Genomic DNA, 20,196 nt, shown 5'->3' with positions numbered 1-20,196 from the left:
CAGATGCAGAAATTAAAATCCATCTTTTTGCTCGCACAGATTAATTTTTTATAGGAGGGGGCTATTACAAATTCCTCCTCTTCCCACCTCAGAACTGACTGACTTTGGTTACCACAGTGCTGGGGTCCAGCCTTGGCCATGGAATCAGAAATCCACGGAATGGTTTGGGTTGGGAAGGACCTCAAAGCCCATCCATTCTCACCCCTGCCATGGCAGGGACACCTTCCACTATCCCAGGCTGCTCCAAGCCCTGTCCAACCTGGTCTTGAGATTCCCAGGGATTCCAGCCATTCCACCCTGAGCAGCAGGTTCAGGGCAGCTCAAGAGTGAGAAAAGAACTCAGTTTTGAACTCCCAGATACAAGTCCCTAATTTTTGGCTCAAAACAAATGGAAAAAAGGGCAGAGCTCCATTGCTCTCCACTTCGGTGAAGGGCCCAGTTTGAGTTCAGCTGGAAGCTCCCAAAGAGGAGCCACATTCTCTGCTTTCCTCAAATCCACCCAAATTTAACTCTTCCCGTTCAATGAAGGGGAAGATGGCAATGGTTAAAGGCCTTTCCCTGGTCCTGCTCAGCTCCTGAACCAAACTCCTGCCCCAGGCACGGTGGCTCCCACCACTGAGCATTTTCTGTGACACAACGAATCCACTGGGAGTTAGGGGCACAAAAGAGTAAATAATCAATTTACCAAATTTATAATCTCTGGGCATTTAGTGATCAAATCAGTTCATTTTCCTCAGCAGTGATTTCATGCTCAGCAACAACTTCTGCACAAGATCCCCTATCGACAGTGCCAGGGGCTACTTCCTGTAACATCTTCTTTGGTGCTAATTATTGCCTATCTTTAGATCAATATTTCTGTATCTTCATCAGGGGAGAGCACTGCCTGTGTGGGGAAGGCAGCCTGCCAGGCCTCCAGACACTCCACATAATGAGATGCACATTTAACAGCTCTCTGTAATCACATTAAAGGCTTTGTGCCTCATCTTTCCTGGGCTCTGCTGAGACAAAACACAACAATTACCAGGTAAAGGATGTGAACTTCACTCAGGAGAGATGATTGGAGATGTGCACATACAGAATAATTTCTAATCTTCAAGCACAGAAACAAGAATTTACCCAATTTGTACATCTTCCAAACAAATCCACCTGGCAAACTGTGGGAGCACCCAAGTTTTGGAATGATCAAAACTGCACAACTCTGTTGTAACAAATATTGAAACAAATATTCCTGGCATTCCTGAGCAGCTCTTGATGAGTTCTAATTCAAATATGGGTTGGTTTTGGTTTGGAAAAGATGGCTTTTGGATTAAACAGATGTAAATCTCACTTTTATTACATTCCCCATGGAGTTTCTTCCTGGTGAAGGTTCCTGCTTCCTGCCAGAACAAACTGCAAACGGGGGGGTTTTCACCTCTTAAAATCTAAGTCCAATTTTATGCCCTGGGATATTTAAGGAGGAAAATAAACCCCATCACCTTCACTTACTGCTCACCTTGCCCCAAATTCCAGAGGACAGGTGGAATACTGGGAATGATGTGAATCACAGAGGGATACAAAAGCCACCCCGAGGACAAGCTGGAGGAGCCACCACCATCCATCATCTTCTAAAAACACATCCACCATGTCCTCACTGCTCTCATCCACCTGGGTGCAACTCTGACAGCACACAGAGATAACCCCAGTGAGACTAAGAGAGAGCAGATAGCTAAAAGCAGTGATAATTCAACTCTGAGAGGGAAGCAACTCAGCAAGGAATGATCTGACACCCTCCCTTTGCTCCACCAGCAATTACAGAGGTTGTAGAGGCTTTCTCCAGGAAAAAAACAGGGAAGAACCTGCCACTCTGAGCAAAGAAAGGGGAAAAGCTCCCTAAACCACCTTAGGAATCATTTAAAATACTCATTTAAGCCAAGTTTCTTGCTTTACCTGCCAGATTAGCCATTGATGAGCTCACCAAGCTGCAGGCATGTGAAACAAATAATTGCAAGGCAGCAGCACACAGGATATAAATTGTATAGACACCAACTCACTGCATTAATGCCATATTTATATATCCTCCAGCCTCCAGTTCTGCAGAGATCCAACCTAAACACAGGAACTCTCCCATTTCCTCCTGAATCATGGCTGTTATCCCGTGAATGTAAGGAAATATTGCTACAATATTTCCCTCATTGCACCCAAACAGCAAAGCAGGGGCTTTTCCTGAGCCAGAGCTTCATCTCCAGCAGCATCATTCTGTAATGTCAAGGCCAAAATTAGCTCTAATTCCCTGCCAAGGAGCATCCAGGGTGTCCTCGTGCACATCCCAGAGGTCAAGGCAACACAGAGCTGGAGTTAATGAGCTTTTAGTTTGGAATTGTGCCCAGATCTTTGCTTAGCTTGGCCTTCAGACTCTCACACACTTCACAGTGCAGATGTGCCCCCAAGTCCTGTGCTACAACAAGGTGCACCCAAAGATTGTCCCTATTTTTCCTCTTGATTTGGGTTTGGTTTTTTTTTTTTTTTTATTTGTATATAGGACATGATTTGGCTGCACTCAGCAACTGTTTCACCCAGATCACTGACAAACATTAAAATCCCTCTGTCAGAAGGGTCTGGATGAACTCAATCATTTTACACTCCCTCTGCAGAGGAAGTAATAATTCCCTTTATTTCAAAGCTCCTCAGAGCCAGCCTGTGCTATTTTGGTTTTGCCTGAACAAACAGAGGCTTGGCCACATCTCCCTCCCCAGAGGATTCCAACCAGCACACCAGGATCACACCAAGCTCATCCCAACACATACCTCAAGGGCTCTGTGTTGGTTAAGAGTTAACTAAAGTGACAGCTCACCAGACTCCTGATTAAATTTTTGTTCTTACTGAAATGCATTGTTTCACAATGCTTTGTCATAAGAAAATATACATTAAAAAAATAAAATTAAAAAAACAATGATGTCCCAGCCTTTTCCAGCAGGGAGAAAAACCCACTTAGATTAGGAAGAGGTGGGGTTAAGTGACAGCATCAAATCTGCACTGGAGCTTTCTGATTTCCAGCCAATTACCACCAATTAGAGCATGTGAAGGACTAACACCTTGCCTTGGCTTTTGCCATGGTGTTTTTATGAGCCCATGACAGGAAGGTGGCCATGGCCAGTGAATTTCTCTTATCCCAGGGTCACCTATTTCTTAAAAGAATTGCCACCACCCAAGCACTCCATTACTTTGTAGGCACAATTCCATTTATCTCAAGTTTTCCCCTCTTCCCCAGCCATGGCAATCGAACTTCCACTCGTGTTTCAGGCCAGGGAATTCATTTCAGAGCTGTGCTTCTAAATCCCCCTTTCTAACAGAACCCAAAGTGTGTCTTTATCCCCCACCACGTCACTGAACTCCTGGGAATTGGTGCCAGGAGAAAGCAGCTGTGGCAGAGGCTGTTCTCAACAAGGCTGAAGCCCTGGATGTGCAAAATGCTGGGTCTTTGTAATAAAAACCCACTCAGGAAACCCTAAAGAGCTTCACAGCAAAATGCTGGGTCTTTGTACTAAAAACCCACTCAGGAAACCCTAAAGAGCTTCACAGCAAAATGCTGGGTCTTTGTACTAAAAACCCACTCAGGAAACCCTAAAGAGCCTCACAGCAAATTGAAACTTGAATGAATCCTTCATGAAAACAGGAGGAACTCCAAGTTACCTACTAAGTGATGGACACTGCAATTCCTGCTGGGATCTGAGGTTTCCTACCTCCACTCCAACCTGAGGCTTGGAGACTTTGGGAATGCTGTCATCATGGGCAGGAATTCAGGGACCAGCTAGAAGGGACAGCTGAGAAACTCAGCAAACATTAAACACTCACTGTGAGCCCTGTCAGCACCCTGAGGTCCTCGAGTGCATCCCTTGGAAGTTTCATTTTGAGCTCCTCATGACAAAGGGTTGGAGCAGAACAGAGCTGGGGAAGGGGCTGGAGCCCCAGGAGGGAGCTGGGGGTGCCCAGAACTGGACAGAGCCCTCGAGGTGTGGCCTTGAGCAGTGTGAGAGGAGATGTGGAGCATCTGCCTCACATCAACCCCACCACCCTCTGCGTTTCCCTGGCACCAACCAAACATCAAAGCCATTAATTACCCCTCTCCAGGCCTGCCAGCCCTGCCAAATTCCAACCCATTTAATCATCCATCATCCATCCTCAGCTTCCAAGTGCTGCAGGCAACAGTGTCCCCAGCCTGTCTGACCCCAAACCAACCCCACCCTCTGCTCTGCCCTCTTCCTCAGAGCCTCTTCATGCTGGGAGGGATCCAGCACCCTGAGAGATGAAATTGTTCATTTCTGAAGCAGCCTGCTGATGATTTATTCAGCCCCAAAGCTGCATTTCCCATCAAATTAATGCTCCTCCAGAAGGCTTTGCTTGGCATTGTGGATTTGCAGGCAGACTCCAGTTTTCACTAGGCTCCAAAGGCAGTTTAGAGACAGAGTTTTCAAACATGAAGCCTGAGACATCCTCCTCGTAATTGGGCTGTGCTCAAACTTTTCCACCAGCTGTGCAGAAAAAGGCCCTTTTCCCTCGACTTTCTCTCCTTAACATTCCATGGATTTTAACATATTATAGCCCAGTTTCCTTTGGAATTCTCTAAAATGTTATACCTGAGACCTCAGCTGGTTTTCCATCATAAACCCAAGACAAGGAACAGTTTTGCAAGGAGAAGAAATCCCAGCAAACACCACCCAGAGGCATCTCTGACCCTGGCAGACCCAACATTCCCACAGGAGCATTTCTCCCATGGACTTCCATGGCTAATCAGATGCAATCCAGGACACTGCAGGGAAATTCAGGCATTTCTTTTTAGAAGAGACAGAAAAACACGACAGAGAAGCTAAACTTCAGCCTCTGACCTGTCCAGAAATGCTCAGGTTCCTCCCTCATTTGAAAATTAATCCTAATGATAAAGACAATAATCCTCTTATCACACAGGAGCTGATGTGGTCACGAGCCAGGCAAAAGGAAAGAGAGTTTGGAAGCCTCCAGCTACATTTCTGCCCCTGTATGAAGAGTTCCTGGCCTGATCAAAAAGCAAAATATTTCCAAGCAGACGGCTGGCCCTGCTGAAATCCTTCTCCTCTGAGGAGAGCAGGCTGTCAGCTGCCTTGGGAGGGGTCTGTTTGTTATGTGAGCAGGAAAATGGACACAAGAATAGGCACTGTCTGGGTGATAACAGGCTGGAGAGGGGAATAAATGGCTTTTTATGAGAAGTGTCAGGCACGAGGATGAGCTCTGAAATATCTGTGGTTATCAAATGGCTGCACGCTGTCCCAGGGCTCCCAAAACACCTCTGGAGCCCAGAGGAAGGGGAGCTTAATGGGTCAGGGAAAGTTCAAAAAGAAGGTGCCCAAAGTACCAAATCACATTGATCCTGCTTAAGGTGAGCATCCTTTGCTGAGGCTGAGGGAGTCAGGTGCAATGAGTCCTAAACCTGTGCTTATGTTCTGGCCTTGGTTTCCAATCCATTGATGAATAATCCAATACTGATGACTGAGCAGGAGCCAAGGTCCTTCAGCAGGCACCCTGGTGGCACCCTGAGGGGCTTTGTGTGGGAGACACGAGGGGAGCACCACAATCTGAGGACAGCTGCAGTCATACCAGAGAGGGACAGGGATGGACGTCAAACCACTTGGTATTTTCCAACAGTTCCAGGATTGGTTTATAAATTAAGGGGTAAAACCTGTTGCACTCCACCTCCAGATGTCTCATCCTTTGCAATTCACCACAACTCATCATTTTTAATACTTGAATAACAAGCATGGCTGTTCCTCTCTCCTCTGCCCCAGCAAGGGAGTGAACAACTGCCCTGAGCATTTCCTAGAGCTGACAGTCACAGCTCCAGAGATTCTCACCAAAACAACACCCAAACAAGTCTTGCCTCACTATTTTGGGGCAATGATGCCTCAGGTTTCAGCTTTCATATGTTTCAGATTCTGTGCTGCTTTAGTGTGCAGGTCTGAGCTTCACATTAGGGGATGGTGAGCTCTCTGCACAGAGCAGGGAGACAAAACAATTCCTTCTCCAGCTGGGGACCAAGGAGAAATGATCCAAATCTCAGGCCCAAGAGCACAAACAACATGGGCTAAGGAGAGAGAAACAAAGATGGGACTGCCTGGGCTAAAGCTGGAATTGGGCAATGAACTCCAAGATGCAAATGGAGCAGAACTGATCAAAGTGACAGACCCTGTGACTGGTTGTGCATTTTGTGCCCATTTTGGTTCACCTTGGGTGCAGCCCTGGCTGGGCTCTTGTGCTGCCCAAGGTGGATCCATGGAGGAGATCCTTTTAATAAATCCCTGCTTTATTCTTTAACTCTGTTTGGCCTCTGTCCTAGGGCAGCCTTCCCAAGGCATCCCCTCCTGAAGGAAACCTCAAGGAGCCATGCAGGGCATAGCTGCAGATCCCCACTCAGAGATCACACCACCTTTGAGAGCCCTGTGTTTCAAGTCACTCCATAATGTGATCAAAATATTTAATAATTACACTTACTTTAATACTGGCAGCAAAAAGCTCCAAACTTTCACTCCAATCCCTCCCATCACTCCACTCTTCTCCACATTTTAGCAAGCAACACAAAAAAATCCCCTTGCTCTGCACAGCCATCAATATTTCAATCCCAAATGATAATTTGGAAAGGATGAGTGGCTTCAAACAAACCCTAACACCTCCATAAATCTCCAGTTGTGCCTAATGTTCTGCACTGAGCTGTGAAGAGCTGGAGCTGCAGAAAACACGATCTGAAGTCCTGTCACAGCCTGCTTTGCCCTGGAGCTCAGAATTCCTGGGTCACGAGCCAGGATTGGGCTTGACTTGATGCAGAATTCCTGACAAGAGGAGTTTTCTTTCCCTGAACAGGCAGGAGGTGGGATGGAACCACCCCTGAAGGCTCTGAAACACCGCCGAGGGTTGGATTCCAGGCCTGTCTGCATCAGGGGAAAACCACAGAACACTTGTTTTACCAGTGATTTCACCCTGTTGATCTGTACCTGAGATCCCACTCTGCAGGTGCTGAAAAGTAAAATGTGATTCTCATTGTGGGCAGAAGGAATGGCAAAAAAAAAATCCCCAAAAGGCAGCACTCATCCTTCAAAAAAAAAAAAAAAAAAAAAAAAAAGAATGGGGATTTGGAAAACAAAAGTAACAAGTAAAAATAAACACCATTATTTTTAAAGGCGAAAAAGCAGAGGAAAAAGTCCAAGATTTAATTCCTGGCATCATCTTTTCAAAGTCTCAGTAGAAGCACAACAATAGAATAATCTTTAAATAGAAGGCAGCAAATTAAACTCAAACCAGGCCTTGTGCCTCTGGAGATCACAAGTGGGTCTCTGAGGGTGTTTTTTTCCTTGCTGACAGAATCAAAAAAGGGGAAAAGGACACTGAGGTGTTGTTCTCCTTAGAAATGTAAAGACAGGATCTTGTGGAGTACAGCAACCTTGCCAGGAAATTAGAGTTTATCTCATCAAGTAAACTCTGAGGTGAATGAAAGAGGAAAAAAACCCCAAAAACCAAAACCTGGAAAAGCAGGGAAAAAATTGCAAAATCCTCAGAGATCCAGGACTTATTCCCCAGGGCATCCAGGGCTGCACCCCCTGGTCCTTGGAACTACCTCCTTCCCACTGAAGGTGGTAATTCAGCATTCCTGCCAGCCCAGAAGTGCCTCACAGAATGGGGATCCCTGAGGATCCCTGAGGCTGGAAAATCCCTGCCAGCCCATGGAGTCCCAGCTGTGCCCAGTGCCCACCTTGTGCCCAGCCCAGAGCACTGAGTGCCACCTCCAGCCTTTCCTGGGACACCTCCAGGGATGGGCACTGCAAAGCTCCCTGGGCAGCCCCTGCCAAGGCCTGAGCACCCTTTCCATGCAGAAATTCCTGCTGCTGTCCAAGCTGAGCCTCCCCTGGCCCAGCCTGAGGCCCTTTCCCCTTGTCCTGTCCCTGTTCCCTGGCAGCACAGCCCGACCCCCCCTGGCTGTCCCCTCCTGGCAGGGAGTTGAACCCACCTGACCTGAGACCCCAGAGATGCAGAAAAACCTGAGCCTGGCCTTCTCCACAAGACAAGAAAGACAATATTTCCTGTTGAGGGCAGCAGGAATGGACAGTTTGATCCCGTGGATCATCCTTTCAGTTCTGCTCCAGCGCCTGCCCGTGCACCGTGGAACAGCAAATCCAACTCCTCCTGCTCAGCTGCTTCCCTGGCCATGCCCTCAACATCCCCAGCACAGCCTGGATTTCAAACCACCTGGTAAAAACCAAACACACCAGGCAGACAAGAGGTGAGGCTGTTCCCAGAGCTTCTTTTCCATGCAGGGGACTGAAATCCCACAAAGCCTGGAAGGCAGGCTGGGCTCACACTTTATGGATGACCCAGGGAGGTGCAGGGATGTCCAAAGAGCTCCTATGGGAGTCCCCACCCTCTGCAGCTTCCCACATCCAGCCTTCTGGAATCCTTTCCCCACCTGCCCAAAGAATTTTTTTCAATCCTGGGATGCAAGGCTATGCGTGTAAGGGGGAATTTCCCCCCAGTATCCACCCCTAAAGCTCGACCCTGCCTCCAAGGTGAGACCAAACATCCCTCACCCTCTCCTGACTGCTTCCAGGGCCTTGGAGAAACTGGAGTTTACACCACAGACCAGAATCCACAGCCTCTTTTAACTGAAGGAAGCATTTTTCATTTACGAAGCCTTTTTCTGGGAAGAAAAAATTGCAAAATTTACTCTTTCAAAGCATTCTGATCTTATTATGTTTAGCAGGAAATTCTTGCCACAGCACAAGTTTCCCCCCCCCCCCCCCCCCCCACACCCCAACTTTTATTCCCTAGACAAATTAATTTAATAAATAGTTGTTTCCTTAACTGAAATATTCCGATTTTAATTAAATGGAATGATTTTAGGATTGGCTTGAAAAAGAAATCCTTGTAAGCCTGGGACAGTGAATACTGCAGTGAGAGGTACAGAGGCATTGAGCACAGCTGTGACCTCCCTGCACCTGCGTAAGGACAAATATATTCAATTACACACAAAAACCACAATTTGGGCTGAAAACTAGAGAAGAATTCAACAAAAACCCCCTGTACCATCAGGAGTTACTAAATCTACAACACTAAATTACATTTCACTTTTCACTGCTGGTTGCTCTATGATCTACCTTGACCTGACATTGATTTAGTCACATATTGAGCTACCAAAAGTCTGAGTTTCCAAGGGAGTCACTGCTCTGATTCATCTTGCAGGTTGTCTTAGGTTGCAATGCAAGATGGAACCAAAATATGTATTCTTTTACCAGGTGGGGGACTGTTCTTCATCGTTTCCATGACTCATCCCCCTCAGAACTCCAGGGGGATATCTTCTGTTCATGGGCCAGCTGTTAAAACCAGGTGGAGCAGTTTTCTTTATCTCTTCCACAGCCAACCCTCCCTCCAGGAGATCTCTGCAGTCCATGGGCCATTAATTATTAATTATCTTCTGTTCATGGCCAGCGAGTGTCCCTGCATGGCTGATCAAATTCCACCATCCCATGGGGAGATGCCCCGCCCAGGGGAGGAGCCAAGCATTCCTACCTGGATACAATCTGAGGTTTGGAACAGCACAGCAGCCTTTGCCCACTGCATTCCCAGAGGAGCAGCTTTCTCCTGCCCTGCATTCCCAGAGGGAGAGCAGGCCCATCTCCAGCAGCCCTGCAGCTGCAGAGGAAAACTCCCCCCTTGTGCAGGATCCCTGCTCCAGCAGAACCACAGCTGGCACTGCAGGAGGGCTGAGTCCCCCTGGGATGGGACTGTGCCACCACCCTGAGCCCCCCTGGGATGGGACTGTGCCACCACCCCGAGCCACTCTGGGATGGGACTGTGCCACCACCCTGAGCCCCCCTGGGATGGGACTGTGCCACCACCCTGAGCCCCCCTGGGATGGGACTGTGCCACCACCCTGAGCCCCCCTGGGATGGGACTGTGCCACCACCCTGACACACAGGGGACAGGGCCTGCTCTGACTCTGGCAGTGTTGGGGTTTTTTTGTTTGTACTATTGCATTTGTATTTTTAATTTTCCTAGTAAAGAACTGTTATTCCTGTTCCCACATCTTTGCCTGAGAGCCCTTTAATTTCAAAATTATAATAATTTGGAGGGAGGGGTTCTACATTTTCCATTTTAAGGGAGGCTCCTGCCTTCCTTAGCACACACCTGTCTTTCAAAGCAAGACACAGGTTCTCACAGGGATCAAAAACCAGCTGGCTTTTCCAGCCCCTCCTTGGAGCAGGCGCTGCCATGGAATTAGGGCAGCTTTTGATCCCATCAAGGATCATCTGCTGATTTTGGGAAGGGAGGCATGGACTGGTTCCTCAGAAAAATTATATTCACTTGCTGCTTGCTCCAGAAGACTTGCTTTACATCAGCCAGGGGAGTTATCCCAACTTTTCTTAGTGCACAACTCCTTGGAGCAAGGTGGGATTCAGCACTCCAGCCCAGGACACGTTGGGAAGGCACTCCTGGATTTCTCAGCCAGGAAATGGATTTTTCCTGGTTTTCTGGTTTTCCCCTGGCTTTCAGAAGAATGGATTGACACCTAAGGGTGGCCCTTGGGGAAAACTCCAGCAAACCCATGATGCCATTGGGGCAATATTCCCAGAGAGCCCTGGAAACCCAGCTGCACTTATTTTCAGCAGGATAAAAAGGATTAAAACAAAATAACATAAATGAACAGCCTCACTTCACCCCCAGAAGTTTAATTTCTGCTGTGCTTTGCTCCCACGTGAAAATCTGTTGTTGGAGACGGTGATAACTCTGTTATTGGGATAATGACACAATTAGAGAGGGAGTTTTTAGATTAATATCAGCAGGAAAAAATCCTGCCCAACCCCACTGACTTTTCTGTGGGCAGCCACCATTCAAACCTTTATTTTTTATTCAATTTAATTCTTAACAAGGGCATTTGCATTCATGCATTAATAGAGGAAAGTAAAAAAAATTGCCAAATCCCCCAAAAGCAAAGAATAAAGTCAAAAATCAACAAGCCCCTTCTTTTCAGGATTTATCCTGGTTTTCATCAGAAACATTTTGAAGGAAAGCATCTTTAAAAATGAGCATTTAATATAGCAAATGAGAATTTAAAATGAACATTTAATGCAGCAAATGGGATCTAAAAATGAGTATTTCATGTTCCATATGAGATCTAAACTGAGCTTGAGACAGCTAAAGATGCCCAGAGCCCAAGTGGAAGACCCAGTGGGCAGCAACATTTTTAAAGGACCTTCCTACAGGTGCTCCAAATGGAAGAAATGCTCTTCCTAAATCGGAACTGTAAGATTTTATAAAATAAATGTTTATTTGCTCGCCTTAGGCCTTTCTAATGAGCCACAGGTTGTGTTCAAGCAGCACAGCCACGGAGTGAGGAAACACTCCTTGATTTCCTCCTCACATCATTTGCTTTAAAATTAAAGCTGGGCAGGCTCTGCAGGACCTGAATCCAAATTAATCCTGACAATCTTCTGGAAAATCTCTATTAAAGCTCAGAGCTTCAAAGCTAAATGTGAGCATGGGGCCTGCTCCAGCAGCTCCCACCCCAGAGCTGATCCCACACCCATTCCCAGGTTTGCTGAAAAGCTTTTTAATGCTGGAATGGATGGGTTTTAAACCCCTAAAACACAGCAGCAGATTCTGTTTCCTCTCCTGAGCTGGGTTGCTGATAATCAGCAGCAGAGACACCTGGAAAAAGCTCAGCCATGATACTCCAGCTGTGGGACATCCCCGTGGAGCTCCTGTCCCTCTCCAGGGAATCCCTCACCTCACCAAGTCCCTGAGTTTCATTCCTTCCCCAGGAGTATTTCCATCCCAGTGGAATTCCAGCCTATGAGGAGTGGCTTGGGCAGGACTCTGCTCCCAGATCAAATTCCAGCTTGCATTAATTCCCTGCCCCTGCCTGAGCTGTGCTACAGCCACCCTCATCCCAGGGCATCAGTCCCATGGGATCATCTTCCTGGCTCCTCTGGAAGGTGATCCCATGGAGAGATCTCCCCTGGAGATCAGACTGTGCTCACCCCCTGCTCCCAGGGAACAAGGGCAAGAGGGACAGCCTCAGGCTGGCCCAGGGCAGGTTTAGATGGGATACTGGGGGAAATTCCTCCTGGAAAGGGTGGTCAGGCACTGGCACAGCTGCCCAGGGGGTGGAGGAGTCCCCATCACTGCAGGGCTTTAAAGCCATGTGGATGTGGCACTTGGGGACATGGTCAGTGGTGGCCTTGGCAGTGCTGGGGGAATGATCACCCTCAGTGATCTTAGAGGGATTTTCCAACCTAGAAGATCCTATGAACCATGGAGATATTATATTTTATATATATATATATATATATTTCTATTACACATGGTATACAAATACATTTTAAATAATATCTACTTCTATAAATGAATATTTTATTAATAATGGCATTATTGACATTTCATTAATAATGAGATTGTTGTTATTTCCTTTTCCCTGAGTCCCTTTCTTCTGCTGTTGTTATTTCCTTTTCCCTGAGTCCCTTTCTTCTGCAGTACTAATTGGGACAACCCCATCACTGCAGGGGATTAAATCCATGTGGATGTGGCACTTGGGGACACGGTTAGTGGTGGCCTTGGCAGTGCTGGGGGAATGGCTGGACTCAGTGATCTTAGAGGGTTTTTCCAACCTAAAAGATCCTATTAATCAGGTAGATATTATATTAAATATATAAATATTTCTATTAGACATGGTATACAATATGCATTTTAAATAATATCTACTTCTATAAATGAATATTTTATTAATAATGGCATTATTGACATTCATTAATGATATAATTGATGTTGTTTCCTTTTCCCTGAGTCCCTTTCTTCTGCAGTACTAACTGGGACAAGCCTGGGGTAGTAACAGCTTAGTAATGCCTGAGTAGCACTGGGATGGCTGAAAGCCTCACAGTGGCCTGGGCCTCCCCTTCCCTACAATTCCTGACACTTCCTTCCCTTTGGGATCATTCTGGTGACATGAAACACAATCTGTTCCTTACGCTGTGGCACTGGATTTCACAAAATCATGGAATGGTTTGGGTGGGAAGGGACCTCAAATTCCATCCAGTGCCACCCCCTGTGAGAATACATGTAAAAAAAATAAAATATATGTAAAAATATAGTAATTTTTCATAGAATCCTGGGATGGTTTGGATTGGAAAGAACCTGAAATTGTTTTTCCCACTGCCATGGCAGGGACACCTCCCACTGTCCCAGGCTGCTCCCAGCCCTGTCCAGCCTGGCCTTGGGCACTGCCAGGGATCCAGGGGCAGCCCCAGCTGCTCTGGGCACCCTGTGCCAGGGCCTGCCCACCCTGCCAGGGAACAATTCCTTCCCAATATCCCATCTAAATTTCCCCTCTGTCATTTTGAACCCATTCCCTGTGTCCCTCCATCCCTTGTCCCCAGTCCCTCTCCATCTCTCCTGGAGCCCCTTTAGGCCCTGGCAGGGGCTCTGAGCTCTCCCTGGAGCCTTCTCCTCTCCAGGTGAGCACCCCCAGCTCTCCAAATAATCAGGATTATTCACTATTGATCCTCTCCAAGCCTTAAATCTCTGAAGGAACCTTTGGGAAAATCAAATTGAATGAGCAAAAATTTTGTTTTTCTTGTCTTTATGTTTATGTTACTCATCCAACCTGCATTCTGTAGCAACCTAAAGATCTGCTTTCCTAAAAACTCCCATTTTACTTCCAGAAAGACAAGAACACGCCCCCAATGGATCTGAACCAGTTTAAACCCCAGATTTTTCCCTTCCAAGGGTGTTTTTTTGTAAAAATGTGTCTTTTCTGACACACTTTGAATGACTCATGTGAAAGCTTGTCTCTCACCCCTCAGCTCTGGGACTCTTTGCCAATGAATAACTCTCAACAGGAATGAAACTCCCCCACAGCAAAGCTCCCCCTCCTCTCAGGAGGATGGGCAAACAGCAAATAAAAATCATCAGAATAATAATAATAATAATCATTAAAACCGAAAGAGATGAGAAGGAAACGAATCAAATACTGCACTCACAAAAAAGAAAAAAAAAGAAAAAAAAGAAAAAAAGGCAAGAGAGGACGGCAGTTTCACGGGATTTTTTGGATAAATAAACAAGTGCCATACCTTTTCAAAAATTCCATATACTCAGTATGCTTGATGAGGCCAGTCCTCATCATTATTGTTTGAAAACATTGCCGATCAATAGCCCAAAGTTTCACATTTACGAGAGCTGGAAAAAAAACAAGACAAGGGGAAAAGGTGATTAGCAAAAAATGTCCAGATTCCTGTTGGGAACTGCAGAGGAAAATTATGTCAGTGGGAATGGGGAACACTGCAAACCAGGGGATTCAGCTGCTGGACATGAAACATGCACGAAGAGGGATTGGGAAGGTCCTGGTGCAGGAGGTGGATGTGGGGTTTTGGAAAGAGGGCCTGGAAGCAGCTGGGAGAGGAGGAGAAATCTAGGAAGGCCAAAGGTGAGCAAGGATTTGGGGTCAGTTCACCACAACCTGAGCGGTTTTGGGACACTTTTCGTGCATTATCCAGCAAAATCCACTGAGGTTTCATCCTGCTCCCAAGGAAATTTCCAGACCCAAGCCCTGATTATGAACCAAAACATCTCCCAGCTGGGCAGGTTTTGAGCCTTTCTTTTCCAACTTTACTATTTGAGTCCCTGCTGAAATTCCAAGACTTCTGAGTCACTCACCAAACACCACATCCTATTCTTCAGAGGCAAAATTCCATGGGGAGAAAAGGGAAAACCAGTGCACAGAGAGCAGAACCCTGAAAGGTCCAGTTTTCATCTCAGCTGTGGTTTAGACATTTGCATTAGCCATAAATGCTTGAGTATATACAGTTTATAGCAGGGCTTCTCCTTAGAGAAACAATTTGATTAAACCTATCCCCAAGACCTCTACACTAATATTAATTTTTTTTTTTTTTTTTTTTTTTTTTTTTTTTTTTTTTTTTTGCAGACAGTGAGTGCAATAAATTCCATTCCCATACCCCCATTTGACTGCAGGAAACAGCATGAAGCAAAGAGACTTTCAGCAAAATATTTACAAATACTCTCACTGATAAAATCCATGAAATGAATGGGCTTTGATTTGCTGCTCCTTTAGCTCCCAAAGCTCCTCCTTAATGAGTTTTTATCCCTAACTGCATTTGCAAGACAGAAAACCTTCAAAGTGCAAACTCAAAGATTTCTTCTTGACTTGCAGGGCAGAACAGCCCTTAAAGCCCCTTCTAGTTTTCAACACAGAAACTTCTCTGGGAGAAGAAGTTTTAGTTTTATTATCAAAGCAACACCTCCCAGGGATGCAAAGCTCCCTGGGCAGCCCCTGCCAAGGCCTGAGCACCCTTTCCATGCAGAAATTCCTGCTGCTGTCCAAGCTGAGCCTCCCCTGGCCCAGCCTGAGGCCCTTTCCCCTTGTCCTGTCCCTGTTCCCTGGCAGCACAGCCCATCATCCCCTGTCAGGAATTGTGGAGAGGTGCTACTCTCTCATTTATCAGCCATAACACACTGTTCTATCCTATATAATTTAATAAAATCCTATATATTTAGGATATTCTCTATATAGGATTTATATGGTGTATATATATATACATATATAAATAATATTTTTATATATTTATATACACACCCCCTATATGTTATATCCTACATATTTTTATAAATTCACATACCAGCCCCCCACAAGGTCCATGCAGCCCAGCAAGTTGCTGAAGTGCAGACAATGCCCTTCTGTATTAATTAAACCACTAATCACACCTTATAGTCTCGTTTCTCCTGCCTTAATGACAAACAGCTGCTTTACCAAAGTCTAATCAGGGTAGAGATTTAAATGTCAGCAGGACCCTTATAATCAGCATGAGCAGCATCTCCTGTTGTGCTGAAACCCCCTGTCAGGGCTGAAGAATCAGGAGGAATTCTGTGGGATTTGATGCCTTTAAAAAATTCAAAGTTATCTATTTAGGAGTGCCCTGAGATGAAAAATATATCTTTGGGATGCATCCCACAAATTCAACACCCACTGGGAATTAGAACTCAGACAGAGATTTCCTGGCCCATCCCTCCCCACAGAGCCTGTGCTGGATGCTGGAAGTAAAATATAAAATATCCCATTCCCTGACTGCAGGAGGCACAGCCAGAAAGGAAAATGAGAAACAAAATGATGGAAGCAGGTGTGTCTGCAACAGGAGTTTCCTTTCTCAATAACCTGAAACATCACCCTGCAATCAGAGCTGGGATGCTGCAATTTAAGTTTATTGCCTCTTTTTACACTTTTTCCCAGCAAAATACCAGAGCTGGGGCTCTGTTTGATCTTTGGAACAGCACACAACAGAATCACTGCTCATCCCAAAACCCCCAGGAGTCTGGGCAGGGATGCCCAAACCTGTGATTTCTGTAGGGCTGCAGTTGTAGGAGCTCTCCAGGAGAGGGGATTGGGCACTGCAGAATATTTGAACTGCACATTGAAGCCACAGATTGATGGGAATTATGATTCCTGACAGATTTCTGCTGTGGTTCAAGGGCTGAAGACAAAGGAAATGCTGCTGGAGAAACAGGGAAGGGCTGAGGCAAAAGTATCAGGGTTTCCTGGGTCAGAACTGGATGGGGGTGGAGATGTTGTCATTAAAGTTTAAATTGAAATGCTTGCCATGGCTGAGCCCTAATTTGTGATTGAAGCTGACTGAAATTCTCTAAATCAATGATTTCAGTAAATGAATCAAACCCCTCTCTCCATCAACACGCCTGATTAAAGCAAATTAAAAAACTCAATAACCAATTTAGAACTTCTTTTCCAAAAAGAACAATTTCCAAACTTTTCTTCCTATTTATTTACCTGGGAACACATGAAATTATATCCCAATTGAAAGGGGTGAACAGAGGGGTGCAGAGTCCATCCCAAATTCTGGAATATGTCCCAGCTGGTTCACCCATGTCCAGAGCCTTCCCTTCTCCAGGCTGAACAGCCCTAAATCTCTAAATAACAGAGATTATTCACTATTGAACCTCTCCAGGCCTTAATTCTCTTTATCTTCAACACTTCCATCACACCCCCAACCTGCCAAGGGACCAAATTTGGGCTGTTTTGCTTCATTTCTTCTCATGGACCCCGTGGCTGAAGATCATCAGCTCCTTTTTCCCTTCCTCAGTGCAAAGGCAGTGAAATAAGGGGGGAAATGCAAAGTTTTAGGTTAAATATTTAGGGAAGAGCAACATAAATGCTGTTGATATTATTTAATCTGGTCCATTTTATGTTAGATAGGTGGGGAAGTCCTGAATTTTAAAAAATCCTTGCAATCAGAGCAGCCAGCAGGGGCATTATTTCCCAAATGAAATGCAATATTCACACGGCCCTGCATTCTTTATGCATCTTCCCAAGTTTTTTCTGGGCTCATTGAAGCCTTCCCAAGTTTTTTCAAGGATCACCAGGTGATTCATCCCCAGCCCAAGTGCTGCTGGCAGCGTCACCAGACCTGAAAATTATTATTCCTTTGCACCCCAAGCTGGAATTCATCAGCTCACTTTGGCTTTTGGGCTATTTTATCCCAAAAATTGTTTGTTTATCTGCCCTCAGGGAAAGGAACAGCCACAACTTTGTGTCCTCAGGGCTTTTTTTGGGCAGACAGAACATCAAATTTCCGCTCCTATTTAACCCTCCTCCCACCTGGGCTGGGTTTTGCAGGGAATATTGTGAAAATTAAGAAAACCCAGCCATTTCCAGCTGTTTCTGGTGCAATGATGATAAAAGCACATTTAACTGAACAGGAGGAGCACGTGGAAGTGACTTATCCCACCAAACACTCTGGGAATGATGAGGGAGACTCCAGAATACAGCACGGAGTGATGGAGAGGATGCATCCAAGGGCTGGAGCAGGAATAAATTCCTTTACTCCCAGATGTTTCTGTGCCAAGTTTCTGACAGCAGCACTGGCACAAGGATGGCTCCATCCAGATATCCCATTATTCCCCAGGGAGGTTCTGCCAGCAGGGAAGGAGTGATTTTAATTTGGCTGAGGATAAATGCAGAGACAGAGAAAACCTCCCACTGCCAGGGGGTGGGGTTAGGTGGGATTTTGGGAAGGAATTGCTCACTGGAATGGTTTTCCCAGAGGAGCTGTGGCTGCCCCTGGATCCCTGGAAGTGTCCAAGGCCATTCCATGCCTGGAATGCTTGGGCTGCTGTTCAGTCCCTGGTCTCAGAGGTGACAAGTGATAAATGCAGTTTTGTCAGGAGGAAGGGAAGCAGGAAGGATGTGGGACCTCCAGGGAGCTCTGCTTTCACTCCAGTCAGCTCCAGGAAGCCCAAAAATTCCAAGGAAGTGTGTAAGTAAGTTTGCTTAGGAACAACACCTGCCTGGAGAAGATCAGAGAAGGCCAAGGAAAGAAGCAGAGAGAGAAATTGTTATTTCCAAACTCTGCTCTTGATCAAAACCACCTGAAGTATTACATATAAATATAAAGTGAGTATTAAAAAGGCACCTGAAACTATTGAATTTAACAGTATTAAACAGACCTGACAACATCCATCAGCCACAATCAGCTGGAGCAGGTGCTGTGTAGGATCCTAGGATTTCTCTTGGAGTAATCCAAGCTCCTGTCCCAACATGTCACAGAAAACTCCCAATGAATTATTCAGGAATAACCTCACCCGGGGTGATTTGGTCAGCTGGAGGCCCCTGGTGTTTCCCTGCTGTTTGTTTTTCTCTAACCTCATTCCCAATCTTTGTTGCCTCCCCCAAATCTCTCCATCCTCTCCTGCAGCCTCCAAACTCCTTAATGAGAAGTGCTGGCAGGGATTAATTAAGGAAGTGTTCAATTACATCAGGTATTTTTCCCTGGAATTTCAAACCACTTGTTCTACAACCCCTGCTAATTACCCATCCTGATCTGCTCTTTGCAAGCTGCTCTTTTACATAACCTTTGCCTGTCACCTCTTATTCCTCCCAGCTCTGCTCTTCTCACATTCTTACAACACAGAGGTTTGCCCAGGTTTTTAATTAACCCCTGTACAAGCTCCCAAACTACTCCAGAAACCTTCTCCAGTCCTGCACACTGAAAGCTGGAATAATTCAGGAAGAACAAGCTGGAGGCCACAAGAAATCCTCCCAAATCTTATTTGGAGTGTGATGGAGAGTGATGTGTGTGAGGGGAGATGAATGGAGAGCCAAAAAGGATCTCAGGCAGGTCAGAAGTCTCAAATTAAAGAACTCATTTAGTTCACTGACTGTGAGATGGGGTGAGGGAAAATGTATCCAGTTATTTGGGGAAGGGAAAGGGGAAAACAACACAAATCTCTCCTGGAAGGTGGAGATTCAGCCTGGGACAAATTGGCTCACTGGCATGCCAGGAAAGGGGAAGGAGGAAAGCAATAAATTCACATTTAAAAGAGATCACAAATCAGTTCTTGCTTGTTGCCTACAGGAGCTCCAATCCCAAGGAAAATTAATATTCCCAATTAAAGAGGGGATCTTAACTCAGCCCTGGGTTGGAAGGGAAGCTGTTGATCAATGGAGAAGTTGATGTGGGGGACCATTCAAAAGGGAACAGGAAGAACAGCACGAAAAAGGCAACTAAAAAGTGCAGTTCTCCCTCCATAACCAGTCCCAAACATCCCAGTGCTAATCCCAAACACCCCTCCAGGTCCCAGCAAGGGGATTTTGCTGCAGGAGCTGAGGGCATCCCTAGGGTGCCATTCCCTCTGCAGGGATCCTCCCCTCCAGTGCAGCCACCCCTGGACACTCAGCTCCAGAGTTTCCAGAGGGAAGATATCACCTCTGCTCCTAGAGCTGCTTTGTAGCTTTTATTTCTTTTTTTCTAGTTCAACTGCAGGAATTCATTTTGCTGCTGGAGCTCCGAGCTGCTCCCTTGGGCTTTGGATGGGACAAAATTAAAATGTGCTCAGAAGGGATGGGCCCTAAAATGCTAAAATAGCCAAACTGCAGCTGTCTGGGTGTGAAACAATGTGGAAGGTCTCTTTTTACAGGATGCTAGGAGCAGAATGATTCTGCTGAGCAACAGGACACACAGAGAAATGAAGGAGTTTTGGACTAAAAGCAGTAGAATGAGAATGATTCTGCTGAGCAACAGGACACACAGAGAAATGAAGGAGTTCTGGACTAAATAATACAAAATAAAGCAGTGGAATGAATTATTCTGGGATTGTAAGACTGGTGAAGCTGAACCCCAAACACCC

The 20,196-nt window shown here is 45.9% G+C and overlaps 1 protein-coding gene across 2 annotated transcripts in view; it reads right to left on the bottom strand.

Moving 5' to 3' along the window:
• The window catches only part of PRKG1 (protein kinase cGMP-dependent 1), a 374,427-nt gene that overhangs the window by 127,524 nt on the left and 226,707 nt on the right, over positions 1-20,196 (bottom strand). For both annotated transcript variants that reach the window (XM_059851089.1, XM_059851088.1), the window contains exon 4: positions 14,118-14,223. In XM_059851089.1, the coding sequence (XP_059707072.1) occupies positions 14,118-14,223 (106 nt within the window). The remainder of the gene's footprint in view (positions 1-14,117; positions 14,224-20,196) is intronic.

Source organism: Haemorhous mexicanus, chromosome 7 (genome assembly GCF_027477595.1).
Source record: "Haemorhous mexicanus isolate bHaeMex1 chromosome 7, bHaeMex1.pri, whole genome shotgun sequence".
NCBI lineage: Eukaryota > Metazoa > Chordata > Aves > Passeriformes > Fringillidae > Haemorhous > Haemorhous mexicanus.
This window is presented reverse-complemented; position numbering and strand designations above follow the sequence as displayed.